The 23,171-nt window shown below is 33.6% G+C and overlaps 1 protein-coding gene and 1 long non-coding RNA gene across 5 annotated transcripts in view; one reads left to right on the top strand and one right to left on the bottom strand.

The window, feature by feature from the left end:
• LOC131802338 (headcase protein) overlaps window positions 1-7,412 on the bottom strand; it is a 403,675-nt gene extending 396,263 nt beyond the window's left edge. The window contains exons 1-3 of one of the 4 annotated variants that reach the window (XM_059122488.1): window positions 7,295-7,402; window positions 5,837-6,211; window positions 371-2,636 (exon numbers count right to left, since the gene is read on the bottom strand). In XM_059122488.1, coding sequence (XP_058978471.1) covers window positions 371-2,199 — 1,829 coding nt within the window. In that variant the 5' untranslated portion in view covers window positions 2,200-2,636; window positions 5,837-6,211; window positions 7,295-7,402. Of the gene's footprint in view, window positions 1-370; window positions 2,637-5,830 lie in introns of all 4 variants that reach the window. The other 3 variants (XM_059122500.1, XM_059122495.1, XM_059122503.1) reach the window with 3 other exon arrangements.
• A 755-nt stretch (window positions 7,413-8,167) lies between these two features.
• LOC131805075 (uncharacterized) lies at window positions 8,168-10,677 on the top strand. Its single transcript, XR_009343507.1, has 3 exons — window positions 8,168-8,294; window positions 8,440-8,746; window positions 10,021-10,677. It is a non-coding gene; the product is annotated as an uncharacterized LOC131805075 (long non-coding RNA).
• Window positions 10,678-23,171: the final 12,494 nt, after the last annotated feature.

Here is a 23,171-nt window from a genome sequence, read left to right on the forward strand (position 1 = left end):
GTGGGGGAGGTACTTAAGGAGTGGTTCGATATAAAAAATACTCGTGAAGTAAACTCTTACTCTATTTCAAGCAGGATTTATTCGCGAGCGCATCCATCAATTTCGTGTAAAATTTCTACACTTCGAGCACAAACGCTCCCGAGTATGTTTCACTCGTTAGTAAAAACAAGAAAATCTGATCTCTGAACCTCACAAGGCCTTTCATCTGCAGAATAAATTCTATAGAAGACATTGAGGAAGCCCTATGCCTGTAGGAGACATTTACAAGGACTTATTTTCATTTAAAAGGTTTTTGTATCTGTAAGAGACTTATTCTATCTTTACAATTTTAAATACATAAGAATCTAAGAGAAAAAATATCTTCACTTACCGAACTCTCTCTGAATAAAGCTCGACTTCTTTGACTTTTTGCTGCAACAGAAGTTGTTGCTGTTCAAACGGTGTCAAATGTTTAAGACCATTGGTCAAGATAGTGCCAGAAGGACATTGTTGCTGCTGCTGCTGTTGTTGTTGTTTAATCAATAAAGCTGTGGTGGCAACTACAGAGGCGGCAGTGGAATTGTTGGTAACGGTAGCACCTACACCACCATTTCCCAGGAGACCCGACGATTGTAATCCATTAAGAATATTTTTCGTTAGAGACGATTGCTGTTGCTGCTGCTGCTGCAATAATGAGGTTTGCTGTTGTTGTTGATTGTTTAGTGTGGCCTGAGGATAGAATCCATTTAGATTCAAACTCTGCAATGTGGCCAATTGATTGGTAGACGCTGAAGAAGATGAAATCGAAGAATTCAATAGGCCATTGGATGAAGTGACGGAAGAGGTGGTGGTTGGTACCAACGTCAGCTCACCACTGCAAAAAGATATAGCCGAGGGTGAAGAGGAGCCACTGTGGCTATTACTGGCCGATGAGATGCTATTGGTGCGTGGGCGTAAATCCAAACCCAAAATATTATTGGAGCCATTCAAGAGATTATTGATGGAGGACATGACGGTGGCCGGTAGCTCAGCTAGGCCAGAATTGGTGTTGTTGTTGTTTTGCATTTGATTTTGTTGCTGCTGATGATGCAAACCGGAGCCAATGACACCTACATTGGGTGTACTGTTGCCAGTGGATGAAGATGATGTGGAATTGGAGGAATTGTGATGACCATTGTTGGTATCGGTTTTGTGTTCTCCCACCACATTATTTGTGTTGGCAGAAACTACAGCTGACATTTGTTGTGGTTGTGTTTGTTGCTGTTGTTGTTGTTGTTGTTGCTGACCATTGACCTGCAAAGGTGCCAAAGTTTTATTCGACTGAGTAGTTTGTTGTTGTTGTTGCTGCTGCTGCTGTTGTTGTTGTCGATTCCGTTTGTTTTTCTTTTTCTTCTTCTCCTCATCTTCCTGACAGCCGCCACTAACACCATTGGTCGTGGCATTGCCATTCATTATCCTTTGGCCATTCATGGCATATTGTTGACCAGCAGGCTTGGGCGGCACCCATTCCAAATCCTTGCGCAAATGACCACGTGAGCATTTACAACCGCACACCTTGTAGACCAAATCGTAACCTTTTTTGGTCCATAGATTTTGAGCCTTCTGCCGATCTGACCATGAACGCGCCCTACCACCCATCGACTTGAGGGATTGTAGGACGGATTGCTCCCAGTTGTCGAAACATTCCCGATGCATATACTGACCCACATTACAGTTCTCATTGTTGCAAATCACTTTCACACAATCCGATAAGTCGTCCAAATTGATGAGGGGCGAATCGGATTTGAAACACTCACCACCGGGATGGCAACAGCGAACATATTGATCGCCCTTGTTGGTGTTGTTGTGATTAGGAGTCAATGTATTGTTGTTGTTGTTATTGTTGGTGGTTATTGCGGTTTGCATGGGTGACATATTGCTGGCGCCGTTATTATTACCGTTACTGCTGTTGCTGCTACTAATCCCAGATTCTTCGCTTAGATGCGTGGGTGGTCGCAGAGGTGCTGTCGTCGTATAGAAGCTGTTGAACAGCGTTGTTGTCGACGCCGATGACGTGGAATTGGCCACCAAAAATGCCGAAGATGTGGCTGCCACCGATACCGATGTCAAAGAAGCTGTGGACGACGATGACAACGTTTGATTTGCGGTTGACTGTTGCGGTGTTTGCTGCGTTACAATGCTGTTGGTATTGTGATTGCGACGTGGCGCCATAAGTAGCATTTAAATGGGGCTTACAGTACCGATAACGAAGAAACTTTTCTCGACGATGATTGTTGTTGAGACGATGACTTTAATGCAGAAATTGATTGCCGCTGTAAATCGACCGGCGAGCTTTACTTTTGTTTATCAATATGGAATTGTTAAAAGTTGTTGGGCGTAACAACCAAATCAAAACTCGTTTTAATTCATTTTACTTTTTTTAGGTTTAGCGATAATATGGCTATTTTTACATTTTGTTGTGAAAAATGCAGAAATATGTTTTTATAAAAGAAAAATTGTATTGCTTGTATTTTCACTGATTGTTTAATTTGTCGATTGTTTAAAATTATGAAAAGTAGTTTTTTTCTGTTTTTGATTGAAAAGTTCTTAGAAGTATTCCATTCTGTCGAATATTAAAAAGTTCAAGTCTTTAAATTTTGATTTTTCTATTGTCGCGCCTGAAAGAGAATAGAGCGGGTTTAAATTAGGTATGAATTTTGAAAATGTTCTTTTGTTGTAAAAATGTCAATTTCACTATCCTAAAAATTTATTTTGAGTTCAGTAAGTTATTTTTATAAAGTGAGGGTACCTTTGCGCAAATAGTCTCAAAATGTGGGTTGCAGGAAAATGAGCCTATATTTTTTTCTTATAGAAACCTACCACCGACGTAACCAGAAATGTATTTCGTTGGATTGCCCAACGACAAAAATAGAGATTTTCAAGCGAAATGCTAAAAAATATATAAAAATAAAACATCTAAATGTTCAAAAAAATCTCTGGAATATTTAAATTTCTCTGTAATATTTATTATTATAATAATAATAAATGGCCTGACAGGATTTGTGAAGCATATGACATACTTTTCCGACATATCATGCATATGTCGATAAAGTCGTAAACCTAGACAAAATAAGAATTTTTGACAGAAACTAAGTGAATAAATATTTGTCAAGCTTATCAATATTGTTATTGTCTATAATCTGGAAAATCGTTCGAATCATTATTAATTATAGCTTTACGGATATTACATACCGCTCATCTCAAGAAATTGGCTTTCGATAAAAAAAAACCGATTTTTTTCTGGCCTGGCATATGTGTCAGGACATTTTACACATAGTTTTTCAACAGTTCCAAAAGAGGATTTGAATTCTGTCTTATAAAAAGTTATTTCTGAGAAGTACTTATCTCTTATGTGTATTTCTTTATAAAATAAGTATATTTTGTAGTTTTTTTTTTTTTTTTTTAATTTAGACCAAACAGGATGCACATTTTAACTACCACAAGCACCTGCCATAGTAATTATCAAAAAAAGCATTAAAATAAAACTCCCATTGACCCATTTTTTTCTATCAGGAATTAAAAATTAAGCTGAATTAGATAGTTTGAAAGCATTTTCACAAAAAAAAAAAACAATTGGAGAAGAGAATATCAGCTGGGCCGAGCTTTTAATACCCTCCACCATTTTGAACGAAATTGAAAATTTTTGAAAAAATATATCCGAAAACTACCACTTAAATCAAAACCGTTATACGAGGACTATACGAAGACGTGGACCTATATACGAATTATTTTGTCATAGGCTGTAGTACCCATTAGGAACTTTAAATGCAAAATTTGTTACAATTACGGTGAATAATGTCGCAAAAATCATGAAAATACCGAGTATCGGGAGGTACCGAAAACATGGGCCTGCAGAGACAATTTAGTCTTAGGTTGTAGGACCCATTAGGATCTTTCTATACGAAGTCGTAGGCCGACATGGCTCATTTACGAACTTAACCTGCCTACTGGCAAACTATGCATGTATGCACAATTTTAGCCTTTTATTATATAAATTGATTCGAAAGGTAACGTAATTACAATAGACAAGCGGACATCGCTAGATCATCTTAGAATTTTACGCTGTTCCAGAATATATATACTTTGTAGGGTCTATTATGAACATTTCGGCCTATCAGTGAAAATTATCTTCTAGAATGGCCAAGTTTAATACATCTGAGATTGTGGCATGGGTAATATTAGAAACTACTTGTCCCAAGCCAATATAAGATCGGCTAAGAAGACTTCTTTTAACAACAATTTGACAATAAATACTCTGTTCCAGAACTGTAAGAATGTAAAACTTCTTACTACAATAACCGATTTTTCCTTTATAATATCGGGAAAAAATGCAAAACTAGAATGTTTTTTCAATTTGTGAACAGGTCAAAACTTAGCAGTTTTAAGTATATTGTGATTTTGTGAATTTCAAATCATAATTTTGTCTTTTTAAGCAAATTTAGTTGTCAGAAGTTTCAAAATATATCTACCTATTATTATGTTCCAGCACTACAAGAATATAAAATTTTCAAATACGATGACCGATTTTCTTGCTATATCGAAAAAAAAATCAAAACTAGTAGATTCCTGCAGTTCATGTCAGCTAACTTTGTGTACAATTTAACTATACAAAAATATATTATTTTAATAAATTAATTTTTTATTATTATTAGTTATCCTTACAAAAAAAAATCGGTATGCCGACTGTTGGAACATGTCATACCGACAATTGGCAAGTGGTGCCGACTACTGGCAAAAAAGCAATATTTTAATAAAACTCCAAATTTATGAAATTTAAGAAAAAGGTAAAATTAATTATTGCAAAACTATACAAAATTTCGAATTTGAAAAAATTAACTTTGTAATAATTGAAATGTTCCACTCGGAATGGTGGACGATTGAAAATACGAAAATCCTAATGAGCCTATCCCTGTAGGCACCAAAAAAACTTTACCGAAAACATGGTAAAAAGGGAAGAAATAAATGCTCTGCCATAAAGTGAGATAAACAATTTTCCCTTTTTGATATTAAAAAGAAAAATTCCAAAATAACAGATTCTCGAAAATTCTGGAACATGGCAAAAATAAAATACGTATACTCCCTCTGTCCCAGCAAGAATCCACTAGTTTTACAATTTTCTTCGATATTATAAATGTAAACTCGGCTTAACTTTCAGATTTTTGTTGTTCAAAATTTCAAGTAAAAAAAAAAAAAAACAAAATTAGCAAAAATAGACAGACGAAAGTGTTAATCGCACACGCAATGCTACGGTTTCAGAAAAATTAAAAAATTATTTTAAAAATGTTTTTGTTAATTATAATCTTCCAAAAATAGATTTTCTGGTGGTCTATTTATTTACTACTATAACCAAAGTTCCCTTTAAGATATCGAAAAAATTCCAAAGTAGTAGATTCTTGCAGGTTCTGGAACAGCCAAAAATATCACAAATGCTTTGTTCAAGTACCTGCAAGAAATTACTGGTTTTTCATTTTTTTTTTCCGATATCTTAAAGGGAAAAATTGGTTATGGTAGTAAAAACTTTAATATTTTTGGAGTTCTGGAATAAACCAAAAATGTTGCCAAAAATTGTATTTTTGAAATTTACATCTTGGACGTAAGTAGTATTCCAGAGAACCTCTAAATTCAATATTCAATCCCATTTATTGTCCTCTAACCCATTTGTATCCTACCTACATCACTCTCACATTAAACAAAAAAATCCCACTACAAACTCTCACTTTCATTGAAAATTCCATGCATTTGTAGGATAGTGTAAAAATGACATTTGAATTATGAAATTATTCGCACAAAAACAAAACAAAACAAAACAAACCAATACCTGTACTGCACTTGCATTCACTTTTTTCCACTGATTTTTTTCTTTCTTTTTAGATTAATAATAACAACAAATTCACATTGTCTGGCACATTTTGTTGTTTGTTTTGGTTTTTCTTTGATTGATTTATATAAAAAAACAAACACACAACTGTCACTTTTTACGCACCGGTCACTGTGTTGTGATGTGAAAAAAAATCTCGCCGCACACAATCAACAAATATCTGCTGCTGATGCTATGATTGTTGTTGCTATTGCTTTTTTCTTGATTGGGTGAATGTTATTGTTATTATTGTTTTTTTATTTTTCTTTTTTTTTTTCAATAAATTTTAATCCATAGAAATTTTCAACGTTGAATGACTTTTCTTCATTGTAGATGCTAGCAAACACACACACACTTACTCACGCAGTTCGTGAATGTTGAAAAAACACACGCGAATATGTTGCGGCCGCGGGGCCAGAAAATTCAATCGAATAAAAGCGGCTGGCTGGAGCAACAACAAAGCTGGTTGGTATTGTCAAAAAACAAGAAAATAAATTTATTTTGTTTTCTTTCAATTGTTGGTGAAAAAAGTCCACGGAGAGGCTATGGCTATTTTTCGATAAATCAACGATGATGAATTTTCAAAGATTTTGCATTATTGTTGTTATTGTAATTTTTATTGCTGCTGATTTTCAAGGATTGCCCACCACTGCCTGTGCCGCTGCCACTACAGTTTGGTTGTGTATTCCTCCTCTGCTTTGAAATGCCATAAATTTACAGTTAATTTTGTCCGTATTAGCAATGATGGTCTGTCCGTCCCGCGTTGGAACAGAATGAGGTGTAAATTACAGCACAGCACAACGCGACACACAAACAAACGAAAGCACTCACAGCACTTGTAAATAAGGTTTGTGCACGTTTTTCTTTGCTCTTTTCGTGTTTGAATAGAAAATTTGGCAATAATTTGTTTTTGATTTCACAAAAATGGTTTTGCAATTTCTTGTTTGGTCTGGTGGTTTAGATTGTTCTCAATTTGTTTTGCACTTTATTCCAGCGTTTTGTTGTATGGGCTGTTCTCCCCACAAATTAATTGATTTGGATGTAGGCGTACCCCGAAAAAACCGAACTAATGTTTTTTATTGCTGTTGGTGTTATTGTTTTAATAAACCCGAAAAAATCATGCATGCAATTGATTTTCTGATTGTTGGTATTTTGTTTTTTTTTTTTTGCTTTGATTTTATTTGTTTCTGCTTTATCTTGGCTTTTCGTTCTAGTAGGAATTCTTTTTACTTTTTGTTTTTTTCTTTTTTTGATTATACGACAATTGTGTTTTGTTATTTCACTTCCAAAACTTTTGTTGTTGTCGTTGTTTTTTTGTTTTCGCTTGTTTCTATACAAAAAAATATGCGGATTCTTTTTGGTGGTGATTTTTTGAATAGAAAACGCTATTGCAATAAGTTTTGCTGTTGTTGTTTTCACATTTGCTGCGCTTGCTTTTTCCTGTTGTTGTTGTTCTTGTTAACGAGCGCGCTCCGAACTCTCTCACATTCAATTCAACACAACTTGTTCAGCAGAAAGCGAAATTCATACTAAAAATTCACAAGAAAAATTGTGAATGAAGCTACCCAACCGGGGCGCAGTAGCTGCGGCGGCAACGCCAACGTCAACGTCAGTTCAAACATGTGCTTTACAATGATGTTGGCGGCACACACTCTGCTCAGTGTTGTGTGCTGCCGGTTGGCAGAGAGAGAGTATGCAATTTGAGAGAACGAAAAAAACAAATGTGTTTTCGCTCTCTAAAATGTGCTGGCCCTCTCGTTGATTCTCGGCAGCAGGCATTTGGTTAGAATATTGTAAAAATTCTGTACATTTTAAGGGTGACTGCCTGGTGGTGGCGATGGTGGCATCATTGAATTTTTCCCTCACCCTACTCACGGCATTGGTTGCTGCAAATGCCTGGCCCAAGAAAAAAATCCCAAATGGAATTCTTATTTGAATGCGTTTTGTTTTGCTAGAGTCGGGGGAGAATATATCTATTAAGGTTGGTTGGTTCCCTAGCCAAGGGTGGGTGTTGCCAACATCTCCTTCTAACCTTCTAACCCGACAAGGCAGCCCCAAATAGGGGTGAGTGAGTTTTCTTCTAACATGAATGATAATTTGTTTTTTGTTTGGCTGTTAGACAATTTTTCCATTTCACTTCAGGTTCAAGGATTCTTATTGGAGGATTGGGTTAGCTGGGGAGGATGAAAATGTTTCATTAACTTTCCTTTTTTGGGGTGGAAAATTTTTTGGCGCAAATTTTCCTCTTCGCTGGCCAGCAAACAAACTCTTGCCGTGTGGTTGTTGGGAAAATTGCCAAGTTTTTCCTCGCAACGAAGGTTTCATTAATCCTTCAGCTACAACGAATTTTCAGTCACAGTCTGACTGTGGTGGAGTGTGGTGTGGTGTTGCTTTTGGGCAAAAAGGATACGAGAAGAAGGTACATTTTTCTTGTTTTCTGATTTTTGCTTCAATTCGTAGCTATCATAGAAGAATAAGAACAACAACTCCAAAAATCGTAAACGAAAAAATAATTGTGAATTTTTGTTTTAATTCCATTTTGTGTGTTTGTTATCTCTTTTAAGGTGAAATTTTTCTCTCCTGTGATTTTATCGGTGATATAAGCTCCAAGCTTAAAACAGAATCTGATAGCCTTTCTACCAATTAGAAATCTCGGATAACAAATAAATAAGTCCACCTAGTGAAAGTTGTGCTGTATATAACTAACAGCGTCGTGTAGCACAGTAAGGGAATATGCGAGAATCCCACATTAGGGCGCAAGGCTTACTACCAAAGGACTATGGGAGAACTTGTATGTTCTACTTGTTGGGCTAACACTGGAAAAAGGTGGATTTTACTATGTGAGGAGAAGAAGTTTTAAAAAAGGATGTGGTAAGTTCCCCTTTTTTGTTAAAAACAACAATTTGCAAAACATATTTATATATTCAAAATTAAGAAAAAAAGAAAAATTAAATGAATTTTTTTTTAAAGTTAAAAAAATACTTTGTCATAAATAAATTTTTAAAAATACCAAAATTTAAGAACAAAAATTGAAAATATATATTTTTTTTGAAGTGAAAAAATTATAAATTAAATGCAACATTTTTTAAAGTTAAAAAATACTTTGTCATAAATAAATTTTTACAGACACTAATAAAATTTTAAAAATAATAAAACAATTTAAAAAAGAACATGAAAATATCTTTTCAAAAATTTTTGTTAACGTGAAAAAATTATTGTTAGTGAACATCTTTTAATTGTTTTGTTTTTTTAAGGCAAACAAAATTAAGAAAATTTAAAACGATTTTTTTAAAATTTATGCTCATAATATATATTTAAATTATTTTTTTTTAATTAAAAAGTAAAAACATTTTCATTTCCAAAAAATCAAAAAAATAAAATCTACGAAACAAGAAAAATTGGCGAAAGTTTTCTCAGGTTGTTATGATTTAAAATTTTTGTTATAATTAATTTTTTATTTTATTTATTTATTTTGTCAAAATTAATAAAAATGAATATAATATTCTCGAATGTTTTGTTGCTAAATCAAAGCGAAAAAGGCTAATTATGTTATATTGATATTTTTTTATCGTTCTAATTTAACAATAAATAATTATAAATTTTAAAATTTATACTCCGACAAAATATTCATTTTTCAAAAATTCAAAGTTTTTATTTTCAAAAATTAAAAAAAAAATATAATTAAATAAATTTTCATAAATGATTTGAGTTGCAAATATAAACCATTTTATTATTTATTTTCGTTATTTTTTTTCTCACTTAAAATAAAAGTTTTAACTAAAACTCATTACAAAAGTTTTATATTCTTCATAATATTGTCAAACTTACAAAGGGTCAAAAAAAAATATTTTTTTCAATTAAATATATTTTTATTTTAATACATAATTTCTCACACTAAATTTTATATACTTATTTATATCTATTTTAACAAATATTTTAATTGACAAAAATATATGAAATATTTCGATTTCCTATAAAAATTACTCTCAAATTTATATGGCGACAAAATATATATATATATATTTTTTTTTGTGAAATTTATTAATAGTATTTTATTTGATATTTTTTATTTTGATATGTTTATACATATTTACCATAAACGTTTACTTTATTAATAAAATTAGCTTTTTTCTCTTTCATTGTAGATATTTTCTAATAAAACTGTGATCGGTCTTGATGTGATAAAAAAAAGTTTAAAACTTTTAAAATATTTCTGCCTGTCGATAATGTTTTGAACATCGGTGAAATGTGAAGACTTGGACCGTTTAAACGGTTGCTGTGTAAAGATGCCAGAAAGTGGATGCCATGGACTCATCATACACCATAAATTTTTGATATGCTCCAAGCATAGTAAGTCCCATAAATGTGATTATGGGACTATAAAACGTGCCTTGCCAAAGAAAATGGCAATATTTGAGCCCAAAATCAAATAAAAACGAAAAGAGATATAGCAACTATTACGGAGGATAAACGACATACTTATATTATTTACATATTTTAAACTGTGATATTTTGTAGATCAACTGTGATATTTTCTCAAAAACTGTGATATTTTTAATATATGTATATAAATAACTGTGATAATTGTTAAATATTTTTCGTTAAACTGTTGTCATTACTTTTTTATTTTTATAACCTTTTTTGTTATTGTTTTTCATTATTATTGTTTTTTTATTAATTATTTCCGTTTTTGTAAAAACTATATTATTATTTTTAAGATTTTCTTTAATTTTAACATTACACCCTACATTACTTTTCATTTCATTTTAAATAATTTTTATTCTTTTATTATCATACACTTTATTTTTATTTCAAATATATATGATTTTCTAAAATTTGTTTTGTTTGTGTATAAGTAATAATAAAATGACTTGTTTAAATTTTATTTCTTTTGTCTTTTTATTTATCTTTGGTCTTTAGTTATGTGTGTAGTTTCCTTTTTTAATTCGTTTTTCCTTTTTTTAATTAGCATTATTTTCATCTTCTCTTGAATATATGATAATTTTGCTTCTGTGATAAAAATAACTTAAACTGTGATATTTTAACTGTGATACACTATTTATACATTCTTTTTTCCATTTTTTGTTTTAAAATTGTTATTATTAGTTCTGGAAAATATTTGTACATTTTGAAGTTATAAAATTATATGCGAATATGGTTTTTAACAGCAGCTTAAGCATTCTTGTCTTGAATTTGTTGTAAAATTATATTCGCTTATACCTTTTTATAATTTTTAAAATGCATTAAGGATTTCCTTTGGACTAATGTGATATTTGTAACAATCTGTGATAATCCAAATTAACTGTGATATGTATGTTTATTATATTTAATTTTACTCGTAAGATTTTCAGTACTTAAGGACAACTGTGATATAACTTTAAATGTTGTATTATAGTGGAATAATATTTAAGCCTATTTTTATAAGATATGTTCTGTGCCAAATTTGAAAAAAAAAATAAATGAATAAATCTTTCCGAAATGTGGTGGAAAGACACCCAAATATGGTTGTTTTTTTGGACTTAAGTGAAATTATAAGATATGTTCTGTGCCAAATTTGAAAAAAAAAAAATAAATGAAAAAATCTTTCCGAAATGTGGTGGAAAGACACCCAAATATGGTTGTTTTTTTGGACTTAAGTGAAATTATCAGGTTTTGAAAACAGTAAAACTAAAAAAGATAAATTCAAACATTCCATGGTCAAGTATTAGGATTTAGTTCTCTATTTAAGATTATATTCTTCCTAGAGGAGAAATTACAAAATATTTGGTCGGACATAAATGTAAATGTCTTGCCAGTTGTACACCCATATCTTTGTATGAACTGCAAAGTATATATTTGACAGTGTTGGGATATCAAATAAAAACCAGTAAGGAAAAGTCAAAAGTCGGGCGGGCCGACTATATGATACCCTACACCACTATGCACATTTAGTAGAGCTCTCATAACAAAAGAATTTCAATAGGGTTCATCCTTGAGCCAAACCAATATTGTTTACAAAATTTTATATCAATCGGATACAACTATGTGGTGTAGGGTATAAAAATTTAAATGGTAAGATACATGTTCATGCATCTTGGTTTAGTAGTTTCTTTTTATACCCTCAGTCATATGGCTAGAGAGGGTATATATCATATGATACGGTCAAAACGTGCCTGGTCGAAACAACGGTTTTAGAACCAAATCCGTTTCAGGACATTTTGGGTCGATCTAGCGATGTCCGTCCGTCTGTCTGGATGGTGCGCACGATAACTCTAGAAGGGAGTATTCGATTTAGTCCAAACTTGGTACATCGTAATATTTTTGTCAAACTTAGATCGAGGTCGGAGATGGGCAATATCGGTCCACTCCTTCGGGTACCTCCCCCACAAGAGGTCAGTGCTACGTCAGGTGCTAATATAGGCAATATTTGTCCACACCATCATGTACCTTTCCCAAAAAGGGTCAAAATTTTGTATAATTACAACTCTTTTAAAATGTGATGCAAGGATGGAATATATCGGTCCACTCCTTCTGGTACCTCTTCCGCAAAAGGTCGAAATTGTAAATATCCACTAAGCTCATAAAACGGGAGCTTAATGATTCCAATTCCATTTAGACCTGGCACATCTGAATATTTCTATCAAGAAAGGATTTGTTATAAAAACGGTAGAGATTGGACCATTCCTTCTGGTTCAAAGTTTTGAATAACCAAAACATTTATTAAATCCGACATAAGCGTCAGGCCATCTTTATATTTCACACAGTCCAATATTTCCACTAGCAAAAGATCTGTTGTGAATATGGTTCGGTATCGGTTCCCTCCTTCGGGTACCTCCCCCACAAAGGCTCAAAATTTTGAATATCCACGAAGCTCATAAAAAGCGAAATTAACATCCGATTCAATTCAAAACTTGGTACATCTCAATATTTCCATCAACACAAGATCTGTTATAAAGATGTCAGAGATCGGACCATTTCTTTTGCTACCTGGCCCACATATGTTTCAAGATTTTGAAAAACAAAACGCTCAAAGAAGCAATCAACACTCTTCAAATTTCACTCATACAAATACTTTTATTAACACAATATATGTTGTGCAGATGATATATATCTGTGAAATGACCAATGCCCATTCCTTCGGAACCTACTCCATAAGTGGTTAAACATTTGAATAATCATAACAGAAGTCAAAATATTTTTAAATAATCGTACATTGGCTGAGGATATACATCTGTCGGCAAAAGACCTTCTAGAATCAAATACTCTTATATGAGGGCTATAGAAACACCTGGATTTATATAGGCGATTCGATAGATGAAGGGATGGTTCCCATTCTGAACTTCAAATACAGAATATCAAACAATTACTTTAAAAATACTGAAAATACTGAAAACACCAACATATCAAATATTGAAAGTTTCGTTCGTAATCAACTTTCTGATATTGGAGGTGATACCAAAACAATTTGTTTGAAAAACTTGGTTTCAATAGCCAAAACACCGAACATCCGGAGGTTCCGTTATATGGTTGTTATACGAAAAACAGTGGCCACAATAGAAATCCTTGTGCCAGAGGTGGTGGAACCTTTTCCGAACATTAAATAAAATAAAGACGATTCCTTTAAAAATATGACTAAAATTATCCAAATACCTTATATATGGAGGTAACATTATGAGCGATGTATCTAAAAGCAGCCGATTTTGCTGAAATATATTTTATTTAACCGAAGAACTTAGTCCCTCAAGACCTTAAAATTTGGGGTGTTGTAACACAGAAATTCTACGGACCTTAATTTTGTTCGGAAGCTCGAGTGATCTTCATAGACAGACAGAAGCTTAATAACAGACAGAAGTCTAAAATTCATATTTTGCGGAATTCAGAGTGACAACTAAGTATGGTGGAATGTAAAACATGAGTAGTAAAGTATTCGATTTTATTATGACCTAAATATGTGAGATAAGTACTCCTTAGGTCAGTATGTTCCAGTAGTCGGCATTTTTATGTATACATATAAAATGTATTACAATTTTTATAAAAAAAAATAAATTCATATAAGCTACGAAGATGTTGTCAGTTATCATTGTGTAAAATATCTTTGAGAAAATATGAAATTCACATTTTGTCAAAGAATATTGTAATAGGCATCTAATGGAATGAATAACAAAAAAAACATTAATTTGTTTCGATAAAAACTGCAAATCGAAATTAACCTCACACATTTCGAATGAAACTCGGCAAGATATCATCTATCAAATAGAACACCGTCATCTCCCACCAACTCCTCACAACATTCAGCGACGACTGAAGAGACATCAAAAATAAAACCTACAAACAGTAAATATTTTCATGAACGCAACCCATTCACTTTCATGCCGGAAGCCATACTGGCAACATCAAACCAATTCGATTCGCTAACTATTTACCCCTCCAACTAGTTGGAACAAGGTACTGCAAAGCGATGTCGAACATGTTGCACATTCAAACCAATAAGAATTGACAAAATACTATCGAACTGGCTGAGCAGAGCTAAGATACGACAACGTCAACCTCGACGTAGCATCGCCACAAATGTTGTTGTCAAACGCCGAGCAGCAGCAACACATCAAACCATAACGAATAAGCAAACAAAACATAGCCGGCAAAATAAAAAAAAAACACAAATAAAAAAGCCGGTCGGTTGGTCTCGGCGGAGCTTGAGTGTGTGTGCATGTTTGTGCTCGCGTCTAATATGAATGGAACTGCTTTTGCACAAGTTTTTGTTTTTCTGTGTGTGAGAGAAAGCTGCGAAGATTCTCATTTCATTCTTCTGCTCTCTACGTTTGCAGTTTTGGAATATGCTTTGGTTTTCTTTCGTCAGCAACGGCCTGCTGCTATAACATTTCATGACAGTGTTTTGTTAGGGTTGCCGTAGCTTTGCTCGGTTTAGTGATTTGAACGTTATCAAATATTTGAAATAACTGTACAAATTTATTGCAAACTTAGTGGGATAAAAAAATGAATTCAATTGTGGGTCTTAATTTAAATTTTTTTTTCGTAGAAGGCTTAAAAATCTTAAAAATTAAAGACTAGCGTTTAATTAGTGATATGCCTTTAGAAATACGCCAAACTACTTCCTTGCCAAATAATACATTTCCTAAAAATATGGAAATCGTCGAAGTCTACTGCCTATGGTGAAAATTACAAAATCGACATTTTGCAATTATTTTCGATTATAAGTTCATGGGATCAGTTGAAAAAAAAATCACATCAAAGAATCTAATGTGGCGTTTCCACTGCACTTGATTCGCTCTCTATTCGTTGTTTGACCCTTAACTATGAAAAAACTACCTAATTCTTCACACAAAATTTCCTGAGCGAACACTCATATTTGTACGTTGTTCAAATCAAATCACTCTCAGAACAACGAAAAAATATGTCCCATCCCTAACAAATGAGAGCATTTATCGAAAAAATAAATTATGACTTTTAAAAATTATAAATAGAAAAATTTAATGAAATTTTAAAATTTTTTGGGAAGACTGAAAATTATGAATGAAAACTACAATGTTGAATGGAGTATGTACATTCAAACGAAAGTAAATTTTGCTTTCTCTCTCATTCGAGGTACGCATTTGGTCCACGAGTTAAAATTTCTACAGAAAACTGCAAACAAAATAGTCAATATTTTCAAAATGTTTCTATCGGCAGAAAAAATGTTTGACAAGTGTCTCTTCAGCAGAATTTAAAAATGGAAAAACACAAAAATATGTTCAAAATGTCAACATTTACACAAAAAGTTGTAAACGTGAATGAAAATTGTAAAATTAATGATATAATAAATCTTTGGGAGAAAAACAATAATTTCTTCTATTCATATTAGTGAGAATTTCATGTATTTTCGTATACATACCCTTTAAAATCAACAAACAATTTTTTTGAAAAAAGGAATTATTTTACTATGAATTACGAATCGTGCCGTATGAACGGGTTAATTCGTGTACCTAATTCTGAGAGCGAACAACGTTGTTCGGTTTCCAATGGAAACATGCTATAAATCGAAATTGTACTCGAAAGACAAAATTTAAAATCGATTTTCAACTGATTGGACCAAGGCGGAAGAACGAAAAGTGGACTTAGCCGTTGAAGGCAAAATTCCCAAAGTCTATTTTTGTGTTTTACAGAGAGAATGTCGTCCGAAAAATAGGTAATATCTGGCCAATAAAAATTGATAAACAATTAAAAAAAACAAGGCATTCGACCATTTTTTTTAATATACCCAAGTTCTCGCCGGATCTTGTGTTGGTAGAAATATAGGTGTATGAATTCGAAAAGAATCTCTGCTCAGTTCGTATTTTATTTGCGTTATGGGTATTCAAAATTGTGATTCGTTGTAGGGGAAGTACAAGAAGGATAGCTTATTATAATTACTATTTTTTCACATTTTTTAATGGTTATAATTATTCAAATCATTTTGTGGGAAAGAAGTGGGTCGATGACCTCCATATTAAGAGGTCGCTTAAGAAAGCTATACGAAAAGTTCGTACACAAACATTTTGGGGAGAGTTTTCCAGAAAAAAGTTATTCGTGATGGATTTTAAGCGTGATAGTATGATTTCTTTATATTTGACTTAAAAACAACAAGTGGCTATCGTTAGAGCACTTCAGCATTTAAATGTGAATAAATCTTTTGTGTCTCGTACTATCGCTCTTTACCGTGATACTGATAGCGTAGCCCGACGTCAAGAAGTGGACGGAAGAAAACAGCAACAAATGGTTCAGCAGAAATGGTTCGAAAGGTAAAAAAGCGACTTGATCGAAACCCGCATCGCAGTGGCCTAAATATGACTCGTGAGCTGAACATACCGCCATATTTCAATCGGCAAATATTGAAAAATGAGTTTGGGGTAAAGCCTTTAAAATTTCAAAAATGCAAGAACTTACACCGCCACAGACAGAAAATAGACTCAAAAGAGCTAAAGAGTTGTTTCGCTTGGCCGAAAGTGGTGAACTGCCGAATTTGATTTTCTCTGATGAGAAAACAATCGTTGTCCAGCAGTTTTTAAACAAACAAAATGATCGTGTTTACTTGTCAAAGAGGTCAGCTGAAAATGTGCACCTTCGGTTGGACACCAAAACTCAAGCGCTCTAGCTCTCCGATAGTATTATTCGACCGTGGCATCAGAATAAATGCCGAATATTATCACGAAAATATTCTGGACGGTGGGCACGTAAACATTTTGGCCGCAGACATTGGACATTTCACTCAGCACGCGCCATGCAAGAATGATTACAAAATGAGGTTTCTCGCTTCATTTCCAGCGCACAATGGCCACCAAAATCTTCGGATACTAATCCGTTGGACTATTGTGTCTGGAGTATTTTGGAAAGCAAGGTTGGCATTAAAAAATACCAAAGTGTCGAACATTTCAAGCAAGCGCTTCGCCGAGAATGGGCCAAAATACAGCAGAGCAATATTCGGGCACCGCGTGACGGTTTCATTGTTCGTTTGAAAGCCATAATTCGTGCCAAAGGTGACCATTCGAACAAATCTAAACTTATTCTAAAATATGATCCTATTTCCGACAGTTTTACCTTTCCTTCAATAAAATAAAAAAAAAATAAATAAAAATATGGCGTTTGACTTTGTTGCAGTTTTTTTTGTAAACTCTTAAACCTAAAGCCAACTCTAAATACCAAATGCGAAACAATTATACTAGAAAATGTGGCTAAAATCGTCAAAATGCCGAATATCGGGAGGTACCGTTATATGGGGGCTAGTATTTGGTCCTCGACAAAAGTTAATAATAATTACTTGTACCAAATTTCATCCACTTCTGCCAACTCCTTCTATTTTTGGCCACTTTTTATATGAACTCGCGACATAGTGCGTCTCCGTATTATCTTGTATTTTCGGATTCAACCCATTTTGTAGACTTACGCGCTCGCTATGTGCCGCCGTTACTCATTACTTAGTACCATAAAAGTAAGCTAGTATGCACTGTAAATTTTATAGAAATAACCCATTATTTGTTAGCTTACTGATAATGCAGAGAATATATATTTGTCATTATTTTTGAAATACTGGTAATGTGGAGGATATTTGGTTGTCGTTACTAGTAACGCTAAATGTGGCACATGATCTTACCAAATTTTTGCTGGCTATGCTCCTTTGTGAAACAGACTGCCCATAAAAGTTCCTCAACCAGATTGGAATCTCACTAAAACGAGTTTAAAATATCCAATCCATTCCATTGTTGCCCTACCGTGGCAACTCTGCTTCTTGCTGCATGCAGTATTGCTGACATTTTTAGCTGGCTGTGTTGCATGTTTTCAATTTCCTTGCGAACCGGTGAATCTAGGCTGCAAAGTTCGGTATTAGTGCTGTTGCCTCTGCGAGAGCGATAATATTGAATTCTATGCAGCATGCTCTTCTTGAATACAGAATGCAATTTACAGCAAATAAAAGTGAAATAGCCTGCAATGTAGGCAGTATATGCGAATGTACATAAGAATACCGATACCACATACATACATACATATTCGGTATGCAGCATGTTTCATGCAACACAGAAAATGCAATGACGGCTGTTTTTTTCTTTCCTTTTCGCCTGCATTCGCATGGAGTTAAGTCATGTTTTTGCTTTGCATTGCCATTATTTCTGTTCTATTATGTTCTTGAAAATGTGTACATACATATGTACTGCTATGTACATATTTATGTATTATATGGGTATGCTTTGTGTTTTCATCTGGTGCATTTTATGTGCCGAAATGACATCAGTGTTCTTAAATATATAGTTACATATGTACATATTTATGTACTTGAGTATGCTTGTACACAATGGCATCAATGGATCTCCCATTCGCATAATGCAAAATATTTTAACCTGAGTGTTCTCGATTTAACCACAACGGCGAGGCAACATATGTAAATGCATTCTCGTTCAACCTATGGTGTAGTCGTACAACAGCAGTTGCAGCGAAGGCATTTGCGTCGAACAACATTCCTACTTGACGTTAAATGCTAATTTCACTTTCACATTTTGATTAGAATCCATTGTACATATGTACGTATATAGTGTCTATTGTATGAAGTGGTTATCGAATTGATGCCATATACTGTAAACTATGAGAGGAAATTTTAGGTATAACCTTATTTTATAATTATGAGGTTTAGACCTCATGTCTCCTTCATATTAATCCAACATTCAATGTCGAACGAGTCATATCTGAGTTCCTAGCTTGAGTACTAATATTGGTTCAAACTTTGCACATTGCAATATTTTTTATCGAGTTCGGAGAAGTGTAACATGGATTAAATTCTTCTGGTGCATTTATCCACCTGACTTAAGAGTACTATGTACGCAGTTTCGACATTATATCCCATCTTCATAATAGAGATATCGAATAGAGATATAGGGTAAGTGTCCTAGTAGTCGGCACATAAGTGTGTGGTTCATCTTCAGAATTCCACTTTATCAAATGCAAATTTACAACTACATTACATTACATAAATGTATATACTAACACGTAAGAGATCTGTAAGTTCGGCTGGGCTGAATTTTTAATACCCTCCACCATTTGGAACAAATTTAGGAATTAAAAAAAAAAAATAAATAAATAAATAAAATCCGTTAAAAATTCTGCTAAAATCTTAAAAATACCGAATGTAGCCATTATATTAGGGTCTATACGACGACGTAGACCTGTATAGGTAACTTTTGTCATAAGCCATTACAATATTCAAATGCTTAATTTGAAAAAATCGGGGAATAATGGAGCTAAAATCATCAAAATACCGAATATAGGGAGGTACTGTTATATTAGAGTTACACCAAAACCGGGACCTGCACAGACAATTTTCCATTTCGAACTTCAAATATTAAATTTGAAAGAATTCCGGTGGATAATGTCGTTAAAAACATCAAAATACCCAATATCGGGAGGCACCGTTATATGGGGGCTATACGAAAGCGTGGACCAGCACTGACAATTTTTTGGCATAGGCTGAAGTATCAATTGCGAACTTCAAATACCAAATTTGAAACATTTCCGGTGAATAAAGTCGCTTAAATTACCAAAATACTGAAAATAGGTAGGTATCATTATATGTGTGCTATACCAAAACATGGACCTACTTTTTCAATACCGAAAGTCCTGCAGACATAATATACATTTTTGTAAAATTTTATCAACCTACTTCATTTCGTTCGGAAGCTAGAGTGATTTCCACAGATGGACTGGGGGAAAGACGGACGGACATCGCTAAATGGACATAGAATTTTATACTGATTAAGAATATATACGCTTTGTGGTGTCTTAAATGTGTATTTCGAGGTGTTACAAACTTAATATACCCTCCATGCTATATAATAATGTGGAGAGTATCAAATTGAATACTTTGTATTGGACAAACGGAATGAGCTAGAATTCTGAAATTTGAAATGACACCAACTAATGGAGTGTGTGATAGATGTGTCAAAGGGTTTGCGGAGGGTCAAAATTTAGGATTGTGGAACCTTCTAAAATGGTACCTTTTGGTATTATGTGAACGGATAGAGCTAAAAATTTGATATTCGGTATGAGAATCAAAAGTCAGTTATATATATGAAGTTGGGTTTGGAAATGTACACTAAGTACAGGAACTATACGAAATGGTATTAATTTGGAAACAGTATGGTTTAGGGTGAACGGAAGCTGATATCTTAGGTTTGAGAAGTAGAGTTGGAATATGTAGAAAATTACCAAGAGGTACTAAATATGATACTATCATATATTTGGTGAAGTAATAGTTCTTGAAATCTGAAATTTGACTTTAGGGTCGCTGTTCCTATGTAGCCTAGAAATATGGAGGTGGTTGCGTAAATGTGTATTTTAATTGTACGAAAAGTACTAAACGGAACTATATTTGGTATTGGGTGAAGAGATAGAAATACAATTCTGAAATTTTCATATTTAGATTACTGTTGGTATCTGAGGTTGAGATTTGGAGGCAGGTTTGGAATTGTGTACAATAGTTGTTCGAAAAGTACTAAATCGGACTAATATTGGTATTTGGTAAAGGGATGGAGCCGAAACCGAGAAATTTAAATTGCTGTATATGTTGGTGTATTCGATGCTTTTGCTAAACGGGTATCGATGATAACCCGTTTTCAATCATCCCAGGAGTAGTTCATTTTGAAAGGTCTACATGAAACAAATAAAACAGAAGTTTCGTTCGTCCGGTCGAAACTTTTAAATTGCTTCCACCATTGAAAACCAAAATCTTTCATATCGGCAAAATTGTTTGAAGCATTCACAATGCCGAATATCGCTGTGAGCCAATAATTGATGGATGATTTTAGCGACATTATTCACCGGAATTGTTTCAAATTTGGTATTTGAAGTTCGTAATGGATACTACAGCCTAAGATAGAAAATTGTCAGTGCAGGTCTACGTCATCGTATAGCCCCCATGTATTCTTGTGAACAAAATGCAGGTCGCATTTATTACCCGATTGAGATGAAATTTTCCAAACAACATTTGTTTGCTCCACGGGCGAACCCTATTGAAATTGGAGATAATCGGTAAAAATTTAGATATAGCTCCCATATATATCTACGTCCCATTTGCCTTTTATGCCAAATTTGATCGAAATCGTTTCAGATATAGCTATAGCTCCCATATATATTGTTCATCCGCTTTTTGTTATTATTGTCCTCCGCAGCCGTAATATGCACTCTGTAACAACAATATTTGGGGAAATATATCAAATACAGCTCAGAAATACATTTGCTAAATTTTATCGAGATCGGTTCAGATTTGGATATAGCTCCCATATATAACTTCGTCCGATTTACCTTTTATTGTGCACCAAACGTCTAATATTTGCCCAAATTGGATGGAATTTGGCACATACGACCGAATTGAGTCTAGAAGGTAGTATGCCAAATTTGGTGAAGATCGGTTCAGATATAGCTATAGCTCCCATATATATTGTTCATCCGATTTGTTGTATTTGTTACCCACAGCCGTAATATGCACTCCGTAACAATGATATTCAGGGAAATATATCAAAAACAGGTCAGAAATATCTTTGCCAAATTTTATCGAGATCGGTTCAGATTTGGATATAGCTCCCATATATATTTTTATCTGATTTCAAATTAATTTTGCACCAAATGGGTAATACAAGTCCGAATTTAAAATATACAAATGCTTCGACATATTTAGTCTTTTGAACTTTAAATTATAATTATAATTATAGGGTGTATGATTGAATTCTCCCATAAAAACTTTCAATTGTTATGTGGAGCTCAACTAAATTAGCAAAGTGGTGTAGGGTATCACAAAATCGGCCCCGCCCGACTTAAGGACCTTCTTTACTGGTTTAGAAATCAATTTCCCGCATTTTTGTTTTGTCCGCTGCTGGTATTGAACTCATAACCTTGTGATTTATAGTTAAACATCGATTCAATGTTACGAGGGCTATTAATAGTCGTACACAATTTTTATCGCTCTCACAACCTTCGGTCTTGTAATCGGACGCACACTCTCTGTGCCGACGTAACGCATTACTTGATAATGGGTAAAATAAGTTCTTTTACATTTTTTGTAGTTAATAAACCATTATTGTCAAGTTTTAGTTGGTTTAAATTAACTTTTAATGGGTTATTCGACTCATACATATTCCAAGTTTTAATTGGATAAAGTTAAAAACAGCTTTACCTATATCGGTTAAATCTGAATTGCCCCACCCAATGGTTATGTCAAACGGAACTGAATAATGTCCCTTTTTTTGTTTGAAGACATATCGGCCCACTATTGGTATCAGTGAACCTCAAATGCTATAAAGTAACAAAAGGTGGACTGATGAGTTCGCCTTCGTAGTTTAGACATACATCAAGTTTGAGCTCTTTTAATAAAAAACGGGCAATTTTCATTAAAAATTGCAACTCATTCCGAAAACCCTTTTCCACCAATAAGACTTTAATTGAAAAATTCCCAATTAAAATACAAAAATATAAATTGGATACACAAATATACACACGCACACAAAACTCTCCAAAAATAATGACCCATCAACTCAAATCAATTTGCAACATCCGGATTTCGGATAAAAGCAAAATCATTGACGAATGAATGTGTATGTGTGTGAGAGTCTTTGTATTGGTATCTGTGCCTTTGGAACCCAGTAAAAAATATTTGGAGTAATCCTCAACCGAGCAATAGAGGAGTAATGATTTCTTCATCCATTTGGAGTAATAAGCGAGCAATGTATGAATTTTGTTTTGCCAAAAAATTCCACGAAGTTGGAAAAAAATTGATGTCTCGCCTTATGCTCCAAATGGATCAATA

The sequence above is a fragment of the Musca domestica genome, unplaced genomic scaffold (assembly GCF_030504385.1).
Source record: "Musca domestica strain aabys unplaced genomic scaffold, Musca_domestica.polishedcontigs.V.1.1 1, whole genome shotgun sequence".
Taxonomy (NCBI): Eukaryota; Metazoa; Arthropoda; class Insecta; order Diptera; family Muscidae; genus Musca; species Musca domestica.